The following is a 17,305-nucleotide window of genomic DNA, read 5'->3' as shown; positions in this document are numbered from 1 at the left end:
TGAGCAATGCCCATTTGAATGCATCCTTTTAGTGGATTCTTCCAGAATATTGTCTACTCGAGATTTGGTGTGCATTCCTCTTTATTTTGCTTGCTGGTTTTATCTCTGTGCAGGCGCCCTGTAGTGGACCGGTTCCTTGCCCTACTGCCCGCACGGGCCCTGTCCGATTGTGGCAGCCATGGTTCCCAGGCAGGAGTCTCGTTCCGCTTCCTGGGCAAGCTGGCACGATTGAGACTTCCAGCACTGCTCAACAGCCTCCAGCAGCAAGCAAACTTATGCATAGGTAGGCAATGAATGCACCACCTGGCTTGGCCTGGCATGCCATTTCTGAAAGCAGCAGTTAGTTCTTGTGGATAAGTTCATCGGGGCTGGAGTTCTCATGGATAAATTTATTAGGGTTGCAGTTGTCATGAGTAAATTCACTGGGGTTGCAGTTAGTTCTCATGGATAAATTCACTGGGGTTACCATTGGTCACATAAATAAATTAACTGTGGTTGCAGTTTATTCTCTTGGATAAATTCACTGAGGTTGCAGTTAATTGTCAAATAAATTCACTGGGATTACAGTTCTTGTTGATAAATTCGCATAAATTCACTGGGGTTGCAGTTCTCATGAATAAATTCACTGAGGTTGCAGTTAGTTCTTGTGGATAAATTCACTGGGGTTGCTGTTGGTTCTTGTGGATAAATTCTCTTGGGTTTCAGTTAGTTCTTGTTGATAAATTCACTGGGGTTGCAGTTAGTTCTGCAGAAATTCACTTGGGTAACCTGACCGAACAGATGAGTCCTGGGAGGCACTACTTCTCAAGCAGGACGAAAAAGGGCAACGAGAAGTCATCCGTCTTGCCGTGGCCGCTGCTAAGATCCAAGGGATCCAGGTCGACGGCTGAGGGGGAGGACATGGTTGGGACAGAGTTTCGCCTCGGATCCTCACCAACCTTTCGACGGGTGCAATAAATGTTATTTCTCTCTCTCTCTCTTGGGTTGCAGTTAGCGCGATCCCAGGCTATTGCAAGAAAATGCACAGCATCCAGAAGACTGATCTGGAGATTCACGTCTTTCGTTCAATCTTCGCAAGGAGGCGGCGCACCAACAAAGCTTTGAAATAGTGCTTAACATTCCTTATAATCCCAGCATCCAGTGGTTACGAATGACTTGTTGCGTTCGGGGGCAGCAACACCACCTTAACACGCTGTAGTGTTATTTGTTTTGGATGGGCGATGCACTGGTCCAGCAGCAAAACAATTTTTCTGTTGTGGCAAGACATCTTGTGGTCAAGGTACGTGATGAATTCCATAAAGAAGATGTCATCCATGCTTTTTTGTTCGCCTTGTAGACGCAGGGCAATCGACCGGCTGCCTTAAAGCATCGGGGCTTTTGATACTTGCCATTGACTGTCAGCGGCATCTTTTCTGATCCGTCGGCGTCGCAAAAAAACAAAACTGTAATACGCTGTTTGCTCTTTTGTCCGGCCCTGCAGGCATCGCCTTTCAAGCACAAACTTTTTTCGGGCTGGAGGCATCGCCTTTTAAGCACAAACGTTTCGTGCTGGAGATTGTAAAACAGCCCTGCTTCATCTACATTAAAAACGTCACGTGCCTCATCCCGCTATGTAAGACGGCAGTGTGGTTGTCATCCAGTCTTCCACGGCGAAGGCGTCAACTTTTTTTCCTTTGCCACAAACAGTCTTGTATGAAAGATTATGACGTACCTTGAACCAGTGAATCCATCCACTGGAGGCGTGAAAGTAATCAATTCCAAGTGTAAGTGCGATGTCCGCTGCCTTCTCACGATGCACTTATCCATCAATGCCGACGCTGGCCGCCGTGACTTCTCTGAACCACATTAGTAGAACCGCTTCCAGCTTCACATGGTGGGTAGTTTTTGCTTCTTTTGAATTCATCGGGAAGTGCTGCACATTTGGTCGCTCTGACCAGTGATCGTTGACAATGTTGACAATGGCAGGCCTAGTTCCTTGGCCATGTCAGAGCGCCTTTTCTTGGGCTCTTTGTCCACCTTATCTCAAATTTCCAATTTGTCTTTAAAGGTCAGTGCCTTTCGCTTCCGTGACATTGTAGTATCCTTTCGGGTTGCCGAGATCGATGATCACAATATGACGCACTGTCAACGCGTTGTCAGCCTCAACAAACGAGAAAGTGAAGCAACGTGTTGCTGCTGCAGCGGAGGCTCCGGAAAGTGCAAGAGCGTGGCCTGCGGGGCAGCGAAGAAATGTCGAAAGGGCCGCAAAGCCGTGCGCACAACACTGCCGGGCTACTTGGCTTGTTTGCAGAGAGCAACAACGAGATAAAGAAAAGCGGGGGGAGAGAGAGCGGGGGGGGGGGCGAAGAGATTGCCGCCGTCAACAGCGCTCCTTTGCTAACTTCGCTGCTGCCGCGGGTTGCCAAGCCGGTTCTTCCCACTGTATTTTTTTTCCTTCTTTCGTGCATGTGTGCGTGATCCATGCTATGAGTGCTGCGTTGCTGCGCACGATTTTCTCGCTGTGCGTGTGCGTGGGCCTCGACGGTCGTGATACCGAAGTTTTTATCACCCGTAGCAAAGAGAAAAAGTGTTCGGAACATCCGATTTTTTGCCCACTGAGTGCAATGTAGTTGGCCGGTGAATTTTATCAATCCGTATCAGCCGAGTTCGTATCACCAAGATTCTACTGTAGTTCTCTGAACAAATTCACTGAGGTTGAAGTTAGTTCTCATGGATAAATTCACTGTACCCACCTCGAACACACAGTCTGGGAAGCGTTTATCCACAGACAGCATTGTATCGGGGTCTGCTTTGATCTGGAGAGGGCCTACGATACCACGTGGAGGTTTGGTATCCTCCAGGGCCTAGCATACCTTGGTATCTGTGGCAGAATGCTGAACTACTTGAGCGACATCCTTACAAACAGTATGTTAAGGGTTCGTCTAGGCACGACATTCTCCACGGCGTTCTCACAACAATGGTGTACCTCAAGGATGTATTCTTAGCACAACTCTATTCATAGTGAAAATGAATTCCATAACGAAAGTAATCCCAAAATCCATAATGTATTCTGTTTACATAGATGACCTCCAAATAGCATGCACTTCCTCCAGCGTATGAACCTGTGAGCGACAAATACAAATGTCTATAGGGAACCTGCGCTGTCCAGGGGGTGCGCCTAAAATCAGACACCCAGCGCTGCCTTGTTTTAAAACGAGCAAGAGTATAGTAGGATGGAGCACGCCACTTGAGCCTTGGCTGCACCCATCGGCGGATTGTGAGCTTTCTGTTTTATGCATAATGCTTTTATGATTTAATGTTCTGAAGAACTTGGAGTTTCCTTTTTGATTGACCTAAAGGCGCAACCTGACCTCCTCAGCTGCCCGCCAACTTGGCCACGAGCCGTGCCGCTGTTGCATTATCCAAGCTATAACGTCGGTCGCTATGTGCAGGTTTGAGACAGTTCTTATGAGTTCAGTCTTTGTTTTTTGTTTTTTTTTCTTGCCATGGAGCGCCTGCAAATGAACGTCTCTGCACTGTGAATTACGTGCGCACTTGCTAGCAAATAAGATTCTCCTGCGTTGAAGCATTGCTAGTGGAGGGTAAACATATCACGGCAAAATGAAACAATCTACCTGCTGTACAGTGGAACTCCTTTATAGTAAAGTATCAGTTGTTGGTGATGACATGGCCCTGATGATGCTGTCTGGTAGTTAAATGGCCACTTACTGAACAAGTTTTGCTGCTAATTAAAAAAAGCACTCTGAAATAGCTTCCATCTCTCTCTTATCAACTCGTCATGCAATTTTTTTCAGTTACAAAATTTTTTACATCTAGTGGAAGTACCTCTTAAGCATGAGGACGTGGCTACTAATACAACCAAGTTTGATTTCATGTGAAGATCAAAGCCTTGCATGAACGTGGTGTCATTTTTTGCTGTTTCTGTCTTTTAAAAAGCAATAAATGATAAATTCGCTTGGCAGTCACGCTGCACCTCTTGCCTCCGCTGCCTCATGCTTTGTGCTGCACAGTGCTGGGAATGTTCGCCCATTTCTTCCCCTTCCCTATTTCTTGGTGCACTTTTACTCTCTCCCTTCCTTTCTGAACGGACCGCTCTGCCTCCTTTCCATGTTTGTAGACAGTTTTTCTTTTTTTTTTTTCTATGCGCTGCATGCTTTCCCTCACGGCTCCAAGGCCTTTGTAAAGTACCCTTCTCCTGAATGCTGTTAAGCCTAGTGGTAAAGCCACTTAAAAAGGCACTCGGTGTTATTTTTGTTTCGAAATACAAAAAAATTATTTTCCTCGCGATTCTAGGTACATATTCCATTCTTCATGACGCTCTGCTATCCTGTATTGAAGATAGCATTGATCAGTATGGACCGATTGCCTTTCAAAATGCTTGTGGTATATCAGTGAACGGACTTTTAGAACTATTAAGATTTTACCTGACTTTGACTTTCATAATTTTGGATGGAAAACCATACCTTCAGGAACAAGGCATCTGCATTGGGTCGTGCATAGCCCCCATCCTAAGCGATTTATTTTTAGCCCGGCTGGACAGGTCTTTTGCTGATACAGTAACTGATACCAATGTTATTAGGATTTTTAGATATTTTGACGACTACCTCATTGTACTTAACAGAAATGACGGTTCCTTCTTCGATGACGCTTTCAATGTCCTCGCGCTGTTTCGTAACCATTTCAAACCTCTAGAATTAACATTTGAATTACCTGAAACAGGTAGTATTCAATTCCTAGATATTAACTTCATACTTCATCATGATCGGACGTGCTGGATGTTCAAACCTCGTGGCGAAAAACCATTGTTACCTTTCAATTCATCGCACTCTAAACTTGTGAAACGTTCCATTGCTCGCCTTTCATTTGTTAATTCTCTGAAGAAATCTTGCCCGCACCTCATGTATGACAGTTTTTCACAATAGTGTAAGCGTCTAGAACGCACCGGGTACCCTTCCCTTCTTGTGTCCGTGGCCGAAGGCGTTCTGAAGAATGTATGCCAGAAAAAAGCGGATGCCAGTCAACAGGCCCTGTGTAAGAAAGAAAAAATTGCCGTCATCCCTTACATTCATAGGCTGTTCCATAATCTCAAAAAAGTTGCGCAGCGATCGGGAGTTAGAGTGGCTTTTTCGGCTCCGAATAAGTTGAGTCAGCTATGCACTAAAACTTCGTCAGAAGCCAAGTTGAAATAGGCTGCACAAGAGTAATCCATTGAGCTTCAACTATTTCACGCTTTAACCAGTTTTTATGCACTTTTAAAACCATACTTTTTTTGAGGAGAGGAATACAATTGCAAACACGGCAATGAGCCGACAAACCTTTACCACACCTGTTATTGACATCCCGGGCATGCTCACGAAGCCTATCACTGAGGCATCTGCCCGTTTGACCAATATATTGCTTGCCACAGGATAGGGGTACCTGATAGACTACATTTTGGATGCAATTAACAAATTTTTCTTTATGTTTCTTTGTGCAGCCTATCACCCTCTTGTTTCAACTAGGAAATAGTTGAAGCTCAATGGATTACTCTTCTGAAAGATGATTGTATAAGTAACCCTTCTGTCGCGTTGTTGCCAAAGGAGATTGCATATCTGGCTGATACGACTTGCTAGCGCATGTTCTTTTGGCGCATGTGATACGCGGTGGTATAAAACCATGCTTTCTTCCTTGAATAAACATTAGTTGGAAGTTAGCGCTGTGTGTGCCTTCATTCTCTATCCTTGTCTTGGTGCGCTACATTTTGTTCCCTTTGTGGTTATCGTTTCCCGCGCGCCAGCACGTGACGTTTGCAAGCCATGTGCGTGAATGAACCAGAGAGAACTGGTGGGAACGAGTGGGGAAAAACGCGACAGAGCAAAGCGCAAGGGTGTGCCCATTCTTTTGTCGAGCTATCTCTCTCCTTTCTCTTTCCCGGCCTTCGTTCGCAGTAGCACGCGCTACGCATGCGCCAAGCCAGCTCAGCCCGTTTTCAGACAACGTCGGACGCTTTCCCCAGCGTGTGTTGCGAACCCTCTGCGCGCAGCGGCTGATGTGGCTATGGCGCCTGCGGAAGTTAACAAGCAGCAGATCTATATATATATATTTTTTTTTCGAGAGTCGTCTATTTTTATCGTTGTGCTGTATGCGCGGCGTAGCGTAAGATATGGCGTTACGGCGCTACGAAGCGGCTTTTTTTCTTTTTTGCAGAAACGTTTATTCTTGCATGTATGAATAAACGAAACCACGTGGTCAGCTGCGATCATGACACCGGCTTTTAGCATTTTTCGCTTCAAACAGCATTTGCAGCTGCTGTATCACGCTTTCCAATATTTTATGGCAGTGGACTACGCCGCCTGCCCCCCCAATCGCGGCGTGATAAATCGAACCAGGCTTGTGCAATCAAGCCATCACGGGCAGTCTGCTAAGATCGCTCCCCGCCGCCGCAGGAGCTATAAAAAGATAAACACGCGGCGACGTTATTGCTGCGCAGCATCTTGGCACGCTGCCAAGAAATGAGCTGTGGATGAGACGACCGAAACGGAGTGTGACATGCAAGCGAAAACGTTTGCGATTTCTGCCGCGGTGACACAGAAACCTTGTTTCGAGCTGCCGCGGTGGCTCGAACAGCAGAGGGACGCAGTTCCAACAAGTTGGAAATTTTTTGCTCTGTCGCTGCGGCTCCTCGCTGAGATCGCTTAATCGCTTGCATGCGAGCGAGCTGGCCTTAACGCTTTGTTTTTTTTTCCAAATTCTCGAGTGCAAAAGTGAAGGGTGGGTTCATTATGCGAGTGAGTTGATTACGCGACAAATGCGGTATCGTTTTTTTCGCATCGTAAGTGCTGTCCCAAGCCGATTTCTATATATCGGATTATCGATATATCGAACTATTTCGCGATCGCCTTCGAGTTCAATATATCCGAGTTCAACTGTATTAGTATAACATTCAAAGTAAACGCTGTAAGGTTGTTTTCAACGTTAATATAATTTATAAATTAACAATGTGTTGTTGTATTATAAACATTAATATAACGTTGCTAATAAACATTATTTTAATGAAATGTTTACATGCTATTTTGAATATTAGGAAAACAATCAAACAATGGTTTGATATTCATGACACCACTTAAGGGGTCACTGTCCAGGGTATGCCGTTTTATACAAAGAAGCTCAATGCTTCTATCGTGTACCGGAGATAGTCTGTGCAAAATGCTACAATGACACGCGTGCCCAAAGCAACGAAAATACAAATCAAAGCTCTCTGATGCTCTCCTTCAGGAAGCCAGCTTCCCCGTCTCCTGTGCTGGCCTGTTGAGCCACAGCTATGACGTATTTGTCGAAAACAACATCCATTGGTCCGTCTCGCTGTCTGAGGGTGAAGGATGGGTGTCTACCGCACGCTGCGCGCTTTTCTCTCGCTACAGCCGGACTGAATACAGCAGTGCGCGCTCCCTCACCCGTTTTCTTTTTTCTTTCGCGCACGCGGAGTGCCATGCCCCACCTCCCACCAAACGCGGAGGAGGAAGGGGAATTTGTCTTGCGGAGGCTAGACGACCGAGCAGGAGAGTGAAAAACCTTTGCGAGGGAACGGGAGGAGAGAAACCCGACAGAATTGGATGATTGTGGTGGCTGTAACTGCGTTATTAGTTGCTCTTTTCAAAAACATTTTGCGGCCTTGTGTTCTGGGGGCGAAGTCTCTCAGTCACCGGGGAAGAAAATATTTTCGACCGGAGGGTGAACAGTGGACATTTAATTGTGCTGGAAGCAATAAAAAGACAGGGTTCATAGCTGCCACGAAGGAAAAACATTTAAGGGGTTTTAAGGACTTTCAAGGCCCTAACAAAGAATTTTCAAGGACTTGAAACAAGGCTTTTTGAGATCATAGAAAAAGACCGCAACATGCTTTACAGCAAGGAAGCACAATAGCACCACAATCAATAGCTAACTAGCTTCTTTTCACAGACGTATTGCACACACCCACCAAGAGAGGCCCATTCTCAAACAGTGGACTCGTGATTAAGTTCCTGACGCTTTCCCTCCAACTTGTCATTAATTTCTCCAAGCTCAAGTCTTTTCTTTTGCTGTCTTTCTCAAACTGTTGGACTTCACAATGAAGGTGGTTGCTTGTAGCTTCTACCCTCTCAGCATATTTGTCGGCACAAGTAATCGGCAATCCGCCTTTTGCGGGAGGATGTGGCGCCATCATGCAGGAGAGGGCGAGGAACACATTGGACGGCAGTGTAGCAGACAGCGTGAAAGAGCACCATACTAAATGGCCACGCCAACGCAGGTAGAAAGCGAAAGCTCCCCCTTTTTTTGGCCTCGGGATGGAAAGTAGTGACAGTGATTACAGTATATCATGTTCACGCAGTATGGTGGAATATTACAGCATTTTCATAATCCACTCATAACGCACGCATATACTGTCTTCATATTGTAAGAGCGTGTAGCGTGGGCCGTGTTTGACGTGACAGAATGAGACGCTCTCAGCGTGCATGTTCTCGGCAGACAGGAGAGCACGGAGGCAGAGAGAGAGGGATCTCAAAGGGCGAAGCAGCCAGGGGTTTGTTGATGCTGCAGAGCTCGTCTCCTGTGACTTACCAGCGGCGCATATGTGCGGGGTGTCTTGAGTTACCGAGCACAATGCAGTCACCGCGGCACCGGCATGGTGCAATGGGCGTCGCTCCCTCATCGCGTCAACTAAATGCGTGCAGCTATAGGATTTCATCTACAAAGCTTGGCAGAGAGGCACTTATACACATCCCCTGAAAAGGGCATTGTCCCGGCCAGAATGCACACCTGCAGGAAACGCGCGGCATTTTTCTGGCAACGGGTTATTCAGCGATGTAGCCGATTTCTGCCCTCAGAACGGATGTGGTCGCAGTTGTGAAAAGGGTCTCGGTGCATAGAGAATGGTCATTTGTTGTGAAAGGATACACAACCTTCCTGCCTCCGCCGCGATTTCTCCGGAATCAACGACTTGGTGACACATGCACACTCCTACATATCGGATGCGCATCTCGGTGAGGAACTAACGCAGTTCTACATTCAGAGCGATCCACGCAGCAAGTGAACGAGCATGAACCCTCCAGGAGGCTCATTTGTGCAGGTCGGTTTCCTTGCCTTTGCAAACGGTTGGACGAAGACGATTATCAATCTCCCAAACGAAGTGCATCTGATTGCAGAGCATGAATGCCAGTACTTTTTGGGAGGTTCTAAACTTGAAACTCTGCCCCAAATCTCGAATCTGCTGTTTAACCTCGAGATGTATTACAGCACGGCATCGTCTTGGTCGGCGCCATATTCCATGTCCTCGTACGCACAATCCGGTATGGCGATGACAATACGGTTGTAGTGTTCTAGAAGGTTCAATCTTCTATAGCACTATTAATATGGCTGCACCCTTTGCGCGGTGACAGGGAGCAATTGCAATGGTGATAGTGCTCATTTCCTAACCACATGCAGTGCCCCTCACGGATTTCTCTTTGCCAGTCCATTTTTGCCACTTGCGATTTTGCATCATTCTGTTCTTGGTGTTTATTTTTTATCAAACAATCACGCAAATTTTTATGGTAAACATCTTCCGGGCAGTCAGATGGCTATCGTTACGTCTGATATGCCGGCGATAATTCATCGTTATATATATGGTTTATTTTTACCAAGGGGAAATGGGAAAGTTGATAAATAATTTGATCATTATAAGTGTTATATCGTTATATCTGGTAATGTTATAAGTGGATTATGATACACTGTGGTGATCATTTTTTCAGATTTCAGCTTTGCAGACTACCCCGCTGTGGCGATTTGGTGGTTATGGCGCTCATCTACTGTGCTTGAGGATGAGGATTGAATCCCGGTTATTTGGGCCATTTTTCTGTGGGTGCAAAAAGCAAGGAACCTGTGTGCTGTGTGATGCTAATGCACATTAAGAACCCCAGGTGGTCGAAATTTCCAGAGCTCCCCACTACAGTGTCTCTCATAGCCTGAATCGCTTTGGGATGTTAAACCCCATAAACCAAACCAAACTGGCTTGGCAAACTATCTTTGCGACCTATTTCCCAACACTTATCGCTTTGGGATGTTAAACCCCATAAACCAAAACAAACTGGCTTGGCAGACTATCTTTGCGACCTATTTCCCAACACTTGCTTTTCTTGAATGCCATTTCCGGCTTTTATGATTCTCTCTGGACATCCTACTATGGGAAAAAAATCCTTGCGGTTCTCTCTCTCAGAGCTGCTGCCCCAGATGAGCCAGGAGGAGGACCAGCGCACCCTGGTGGAGCTCATCTGCCGCCTGCCCCTGCTGGAGAGGGAGCACTTTGAAGCCCTGTACGCCGCCACGCTCATGCCACTGCCTACAGCGGTCCTGCTCTACCTGCTCCAGCTGCTCAGGGAAAGGTCAGCTGTCCATTTTCAGGGGGAATTTTGCTCTTATGCTTAGCGGTACGTGGTATGCCTAGCCTTTGCTTGGCTCAGATCGCTCAAATGAGGGTTAAAGCTAGTCAGTTTCTTTCAGAGAGAGAGAATTGGGTAAACAAGCTGTTGTCTGTACCTATGTGCAACTTGTAGATCACTCCGTTCTTAGCAGACTTCTTGTAACTTAAAGCCTGATGGGATTGTGGTGTATTTGGATTGTGTAGGATTTTCTGTGACAAACTTGACCCTTTTCAGTAAAAGGGTCTTGTTTAGCAAGTTTCAGTCCCTCTGATTTCAGAAGAATCTTGATGACGTGAACCTGCCTGGGTCCTGAGCTGTATTCATCTCGGGCAACATTCATATCATCTGGAACGAACAAAATTCACTGGCAGCAGCAAGGTGAATGCATTTGCTTAGATTCCATGATGGCTGCCTGGATTCTTTTTATGGCTACGTGTCATCACTCGCTGCTCGTGGTGCGTGCCACATCACTGCTGATCATAGTGTTGGAAACTCGAAAATAATTTGGAGGTCCGAAGAAGACGGGCAGTGCCACTTGTTAATTGATATATTAACTGCTGCGTATATGTACCTGCCAACTCTCCCGATTTGCCTTAGAGACTTTCGATCTTTAACCAAACTTTCCGATTGTATAATCACTGCCCTAAATCTCCCGATTAGTGGGCCACGTAAGAGCGGTGTTAGCAAAACTGGTTTTTATTTTTTGCTCTTTTGGATTCCGCATTTATCAAAGAACTTGTCACCAAGTTTGGTACTCATCAGCGTGGTAGAAAATAATAAAATGAATTTTTTTCACGAGGTGGTGGGGTGCATTCACTGCCGAAAGCACCTATGAACGCTTTGTTCAACGTGCGGCCGCAAAGCAGGCAAGAAACCAAACGCGGAGTGGAACCCCACATCAGAAAGTTGGTTTTTCGCGCTTTTTAGCCAAAAATGACCTGCTATTGAGAGCACAGCGCACAACTAAAAAAAGAAAAAAAGGCATATTTTTTGCCGGGCAACTGTGGATTGGCTGCAAAAATGAAACTGAAGCTTGGATTGACCGAAACATGACACGTGACCTTCGGACGCTGTTTTTGCGCCAAAAGGAGCCTGGCTAGCCAGACCGCTTTAGCTGTTTTCGATGCTGGTTGTTATCTTTCTTGCGCTTCTGCAAGTTCGTTGTGATCAGTGAGTGGTTGATCATGGGATAGGAAGATGCCTGCAACAAAGTCTTCGACGCGGAGAAGCTTTGGGAAGCAAAAACACTCCACAACAGTGAGAGGCCGAAGCAGCACTGGTCGACCGCGGCCAAGTGAGCCTCCCTCCCCTTTGTGCTTGCCGGGTCTATGCATGCTGCTGGCTCCCGACGTGAGCACTTTGATCTCCAATGATAGTTCGTCATCTGCGCTGGTTCTGCTGAAGGTACTGAATGTCAACTGACAACTTTTGAAAGGAAGGTTGCGCTGCTTTGCCAGGACCATGAATATGACAACGAGGTCAAGGAAACGCTGGAGCTCAGCAGGTATCGTTTCGTGAAAGTTACAGCCATCAAGGCGTTGGTAACATCACTTCTGTGCCCGCATTGTCACGGACAGAAACCGGTGTGGATGCTAATCTACAGTTTTTGATGGGTAGCTGGTGTGGTGAAGTGAAAAAGGCCGCACACAGCCCTCTCGTGAACTCTAGCCTGCAGCCTGAGCTCTCGCTTCGCCTTGTAGTTGGTAGCCGTAACTGCGGCATCAACTACAAATCCATGGCAAACATTTTTGCTGGCATGTATGCGCCTGTGGCCATGCACCACAAGACGTACCAGGCAGTTTGGGATAAAGTTCACCGAGCTGCGATGGAAGCTGCCTGTGATGCGATGCATGAAGGTGGGGTTGCTGTGAGAGCGAGCAACTTTGTTGCTAGCTGCAACGAACTTCTGGAAGTGTGTGTGAGTTACGACGGCACTTGGCACAAACGTGGCCACACCTCCCATTTTGAGCTCTGTGTTGTGATTGAGCTAGAAACGGGGTTGGTGCTGGATTTTTCTGTGCAGTCCAACTAGTTGAATCCCGCTATAACGAAATTCACGGTGCACGGAAAAAAATTCGTTCTCGCGGAACTTCGTTATCGCAAAAATTTGACGTGAAACGCAGAAAGAATTGCCCAAGCAGCAGCAAAGGCGTTTAATGCCAAAAATCTGTAAGCTTGGTTTGCTTACGCTTCACGGCGAGCAACGCCGTCACGCGATTTTCGCACTCGGTCAGCAAACCCATTGCAACATCGTCGTCTCGGACAGCAACGAAATTCCTGATGACATCAAAAGCGTCCATCACCTGTACGGCGGTTGCCGCAGCCGGCGCTTCCTGTACGTCGTCGTCTTCTTCATCGGAAGAGTCCTTATCATTCCGGGCAGCTTTTATGATCTGCTCATCACTCACATCTTCGTGAACAACAACACAAGCGTCAGCGCCGATGTATTCGTCGAGCTCGAGATTAGGCGGCACGGTTCCTATTTCTCCCAGCGTTTTCCAGGCGGCCGCGATCCCCGGAGCCGGTGACGCCTCTTCGTCGTCGTCTGTAACGCCTGGTGTTAGGCCAGCAGAGTGTACGGGTCGACCTTCGGCAAATCCGGCGTGCCTGAAACAGTTCACAATTACTGAGCGCCCCAGTGTGCTCCAGGCAGCAGACATAATCTGCAGTGCCACGTACAAGTCCACCTTCGTGTCTCGGCCGGTTTCAGTGTTAAAAAGCAGCCGCTGAATTAACCTCCCGCGGTAAGCGCGCTTCAGGCTAAGAATCACGCCCTGATCGAGAGGCTGTAAGACAGACGTGCAATTGGGAGGGAAAAACCTCAGCTCCGTGTTAGTGAGCTTGACTTCGTCGGAGTGATGCGCTGAACAATTGTCCAAAAGCAAGCAAACTTTACGGCCCTGCCGCTTCATGTCGCGGTCGAATGCCATCATCCACTCGGTGAAAATAGCGCGGGTCATCCATGACTTGTTGTTCGCCTTGTACTGCACAGGTAGGCTACGAGTTCCCTTAAAACAGCGCGGCTTGGCACTTTTGCCTATGACTAACGGCGGACGCTTGTCCGAGCCATCCATGTTTGTGCAAAGCAGCACTGTGATGCGTTTTTTGCTGTGTTTGCCGCCGTGACAGCGCTGCCCCTTGAAGACGAGCGTCCTAGCCGGCAACATCTCGTAGAATAGCCCGGTCTCGTCGGCGTTGTAAATCTCTGCAGGCGCGAAGTTGCTTAAAATTCCGGCCATGTTACTCGCCTTCCAAGCAGCTGCTCCGTCCACGTCTGCTGACATTGACTCGCCGCACAACACTTTTCCAACGATGTTATGGCGGGCCTTGAAACGGTTTAGCCAGCCAATGCTGGCTTTAAAATCATCAATGCCAAGTAGGCATGCATAGTTCAAGGCTTTCTGCTGGACGATGCTTCCGGACAGGGGGACGTTGCTGGCTCGTGCTTCCACAAACCACGCATGCACTGCTTTGTCCAACTCTTCATGGAGGGGCCGCGTCACCTTTTTGTGCTTCGAGGATGTGCCTGAAGCAAGTGCCATTCTCACGCTGTCCTTATTGCCTAGAATCGTTGACAGCGAACTTGCAGGAATTCCGAAGTCTTCAGCAATTGCCGCTTTCTTCCTTCCGCTTTCTGCTTGGGCGATTATTTGAGCTTTTTGCTCAAGGGAAAGAGTTTTGCGTTTTTTCGCTTGCGTTGCCATCGTGTCCTGCGGATGAAAACTCGTCGTTGTCGAAGATAAAGGCAGCGAGTGAACAACGCGACCACGACACAAAGCCAAAATGGCGGAACTGCAATCACGTGATTTCATGCTTAATGTGGCTTTGGATTTGACTTGGACTTCTCGCCAATAAAACTAGTTTCGGTTTCGATTTTGAACGCGAAAATTTCGTTGAAGCGGAAACGCTCTGCAAAAATGGTTCGTTGTGCAGAGAAATTTAGGCCATTAATTCTTATAGGATACTCGCGGGGAATAAAAAATTATTCGTTGTCGCGGAAATTTCGTTGTGGCGGTATTCGTTGTGGCGGGATTCAACTGTATTACCATGGCTGCAATGGTCCCAGTGCAGGTGAGGATGAACATTCCGATTAAAGAAAAGCACACAGTGAGGTCCGCCAGAATAATTTTACTGGATCGTCTAACGCGATGGAAGTTCAAGCCACAGGCATAATATTCAGTCGCTCTAAGGAGATTCATAACATGCAGTACACAATGCTTTGCGATGGGGCAACACCACCTAGACTACAAGGCCTGTGCAAGGTTGTGTGACGTCATTGTAGTGAGATCAACCTGAAAGTCAGCTTCACCCTACGCGGTCGCGTTCTTTCTTTACTCTACACTGCTACTGGAGCCACCTGTTATACTTGCGTTAGCAGTTTTGCCCAATATTGTCAGTCTTGAAATAAATGAGAAGTTTGATACAATTCATCTGGCCTTTTCTTTAATGGCAGGAGAGAATTTGCGAGAAAATTTACACTTTCATGCAGAATTAGTTGAATAAACGTTAAGACAGGCACAAATTTTCATTTGAAAGCAGATTTATTTTTCATATTTGATGACATATGATGGCACATTCTTATTTGGTGAAATATGATAAAGATAGGCACCATGACTAAAGAGCAAGCAGATATATGCTTCAAGAGTTTTGAGTTTTCGTTTCGCCGTCTTGCTCTGCTTGGTCTCGTCTAGTTTATTGTTTTCAACTTTGCACAGGTTGTTCAGCAATCTGTTGGCAGCAGCACTTAGAATATAACCTAATACCAGTTCAGGAGAGTGGCCGCAGTCACAGATGTCCAGGTCTTCATTGCCTTCAACAAGGGATGTCGTGAGGCTTACAAGAACTTCTTTCTGTTTTGCACACGCAAAGAATGATGCTGCGTACTTTGCACCTCTTAGCTTGTCAAGTACTAGTATTTCCATTGTGAGGACAGCATGTACAACAGCTGCACGTGGAAACTTTAGCCCACCGCGCGTTGCATTCTGAATTAGAGCGTCATCTTCCAATTCAATGAGCCGATTCTCGAGAATCAGGTTTTCTCGGCAAGAATGGCAGAGAAGTTTCTTCAGTGCAGCATGTGCGCAGTATCCAGCAACATAGGCTCCTTTTGCTTCATGTCATCTTCTGTCACTGCAGCATCAAACTGCTTGACAATGATTTGCAGATCAGTGGTGCGAACACAAGGTGCAATGGCATCCAGGTCAGGCAACTCAAGAAGCTTTTGGAGTCTCAGCTTCTGCTCAGATTCATAAATTTGGCGTATGGAAACGTGGTACTGAGCTCCAGACAACAGTCTGTATCTGCCAAATCGGTCCTCCCAGCGGTCGGTTTGAAACTTTCCAAGCAAAACATACTTGAAGCCGAGCTCTTCAATACAGTATGTTGACACCTCAACAAGGGCATGTGAAGTATAGCGCAGTGCTGTATGCGTTTCTCGAGTGAGCTTGCCAGTATCATACTTCAAGCTCTCCCAGTGATCCAACCAGCCTACAATCTTGTTCAAAAATTCAGTTTGATCGCAAGGCAGTGTCTTTACAGGCTGTTGCAATGCATCTCGGAGGCATTGACCTTTGAACGGTGTCTTGACATTCACTATGTTCCACCATGTCAATACAATGCTTATAAATTCGGATGTACCATTCGTATGCTCGAGTGCCGCTTTGGTAGTCTTCAGCGCTGCAACTGTCGAATTGTTGAAGATCCTGAGTGCGAGTTTCACATTTTGTCGCTCCAGATTGGAAGGATTTAACGCCTTTGGTGGCAGAGTTGGAGCGAGTCTGAAAAGCTCATTATTTTCTTCCTCATACAGCTTGCACAAAGTGTTAAAGGAGGCAGTTAGTACAGGTTGGCTTTCTGAAAGGGCATTGAAATCTGGAAAGAAGATACACTTCCCACTGTTGCGCTGGTTCAACCAGTTATTTCTGATACACTTCAAGATGTGAACTGAGTCCAGAATAAAAAACAACGGTCTTGAAGGGTTCGATGGGAGCTTGTACACAATGCTCATCTTGGGAGGACTGGCAAAAAATTACATGGCCTTGCGGTTTATGCAGTTGTTGTCCGAAACTACGGCAACCACTTGGATGCCTAAGTCTTCCAGCTGCTTTATCAGCAGATTAAGAAATTCATGGAGCTGTTTTGCTTCTATTTGTGCCACTGGAAGTATGTGTACGACATCTTTGTTGGAAGACAGCAAGCTTTGTATCATAAAGACGTTCTTTGCTGCGTTTTCTTTGTTGGCTGCCGCACCTGTGACATATCCACCCTTATACTCAAGCGCTGCACGCAAGTGAATCTCATCTATCATAAGTGTCACGAAGCGCTCATGGTCAGTTAGGGTTGATGCCAACCGTTTTGCGTAAGACAGGAAAAAAGCCTCTTGCTGCTCTGTAGATGGGCTTACGTTGTAGGAAGCACATATGCGCCTTATCGTGTGGGATATGGGAGTTTTAGCTTTGCTGCACTTCTTATGAATCTGTATGCGTGAGGAGATATCGTGAACACAAGGCTGCAGAACACAAGCAAATCCACTGGGTAATTTAATGTTTTGCTTAGGAGGATTTGAAGTTGCTGTTTCAAAAATTTAACTACTTCCACTTGCCACTCGCATGGTAAGACTGAGGGTGAGATTTGGTCGAGAACCTCCATCGCATGCTTCAGCAGAACCTCAAGGTGCAGCTCGTTATTTGCGGCATCCTTGATGCAGTCTTCCACCGTGGTCAGAACTTTGTCGATCTGTCTCAAGTCGCAGATTGAAGAAGGAAGCACAAAGCTGCCTAACTTTTCTACCTTCATTTCACCAAAGTACACTCCCAAAGAAAGGTCTGAAGATACTGTTACTGCACAATGCACAAATGGAGCATCTTGACTTTTGAAACATAGAAAAAGTA

General features: G+C 46.7%; 1 protein-coding gene across 1 annotated transcript in view; it reads left to right on the top strand.

Moving 5' to 3' along the window:
* The window catches only part of LOC146193957 (testis-expressed protein 10), a 160,578-nt gene that overhangs the window by 84,320 nt on the left and 58,953 nt on the right, over window positions 1–17,305 (top strand). Inside the window, exons 9-10 of the mRNA XM_084602907.1 lie at window positions 114–283; window positions 10,211–10,376. Of these exons, the coding sequence (XP_084459033.1) occupies window positions 114–283; window positions 10,211–10,376 (336 nt within the window). The remainder of the gene's footprint in view (window positions 1–113; window positions 284–10,210; window positions 10,377–17,305) is intronic.

This window comes from Amblyomma maculatum, chromosome 4, assembly GCF_055883805.1.
Source record: "Amblyomma maculatum isolate TAMU_Amacu chromosome 4, ASM5588380v1, whole genome shotgun sequence".
Taxonomy (NCBI): Eukaryota; Metazoa; Arthropoda; class Arachnida; order Ixodida; family Ixodidae; genus Amblyomma; species Amblyomma maculatum.
This window is presented reverse-complemented; position numbering and strand designations above follow the sequence as displayed.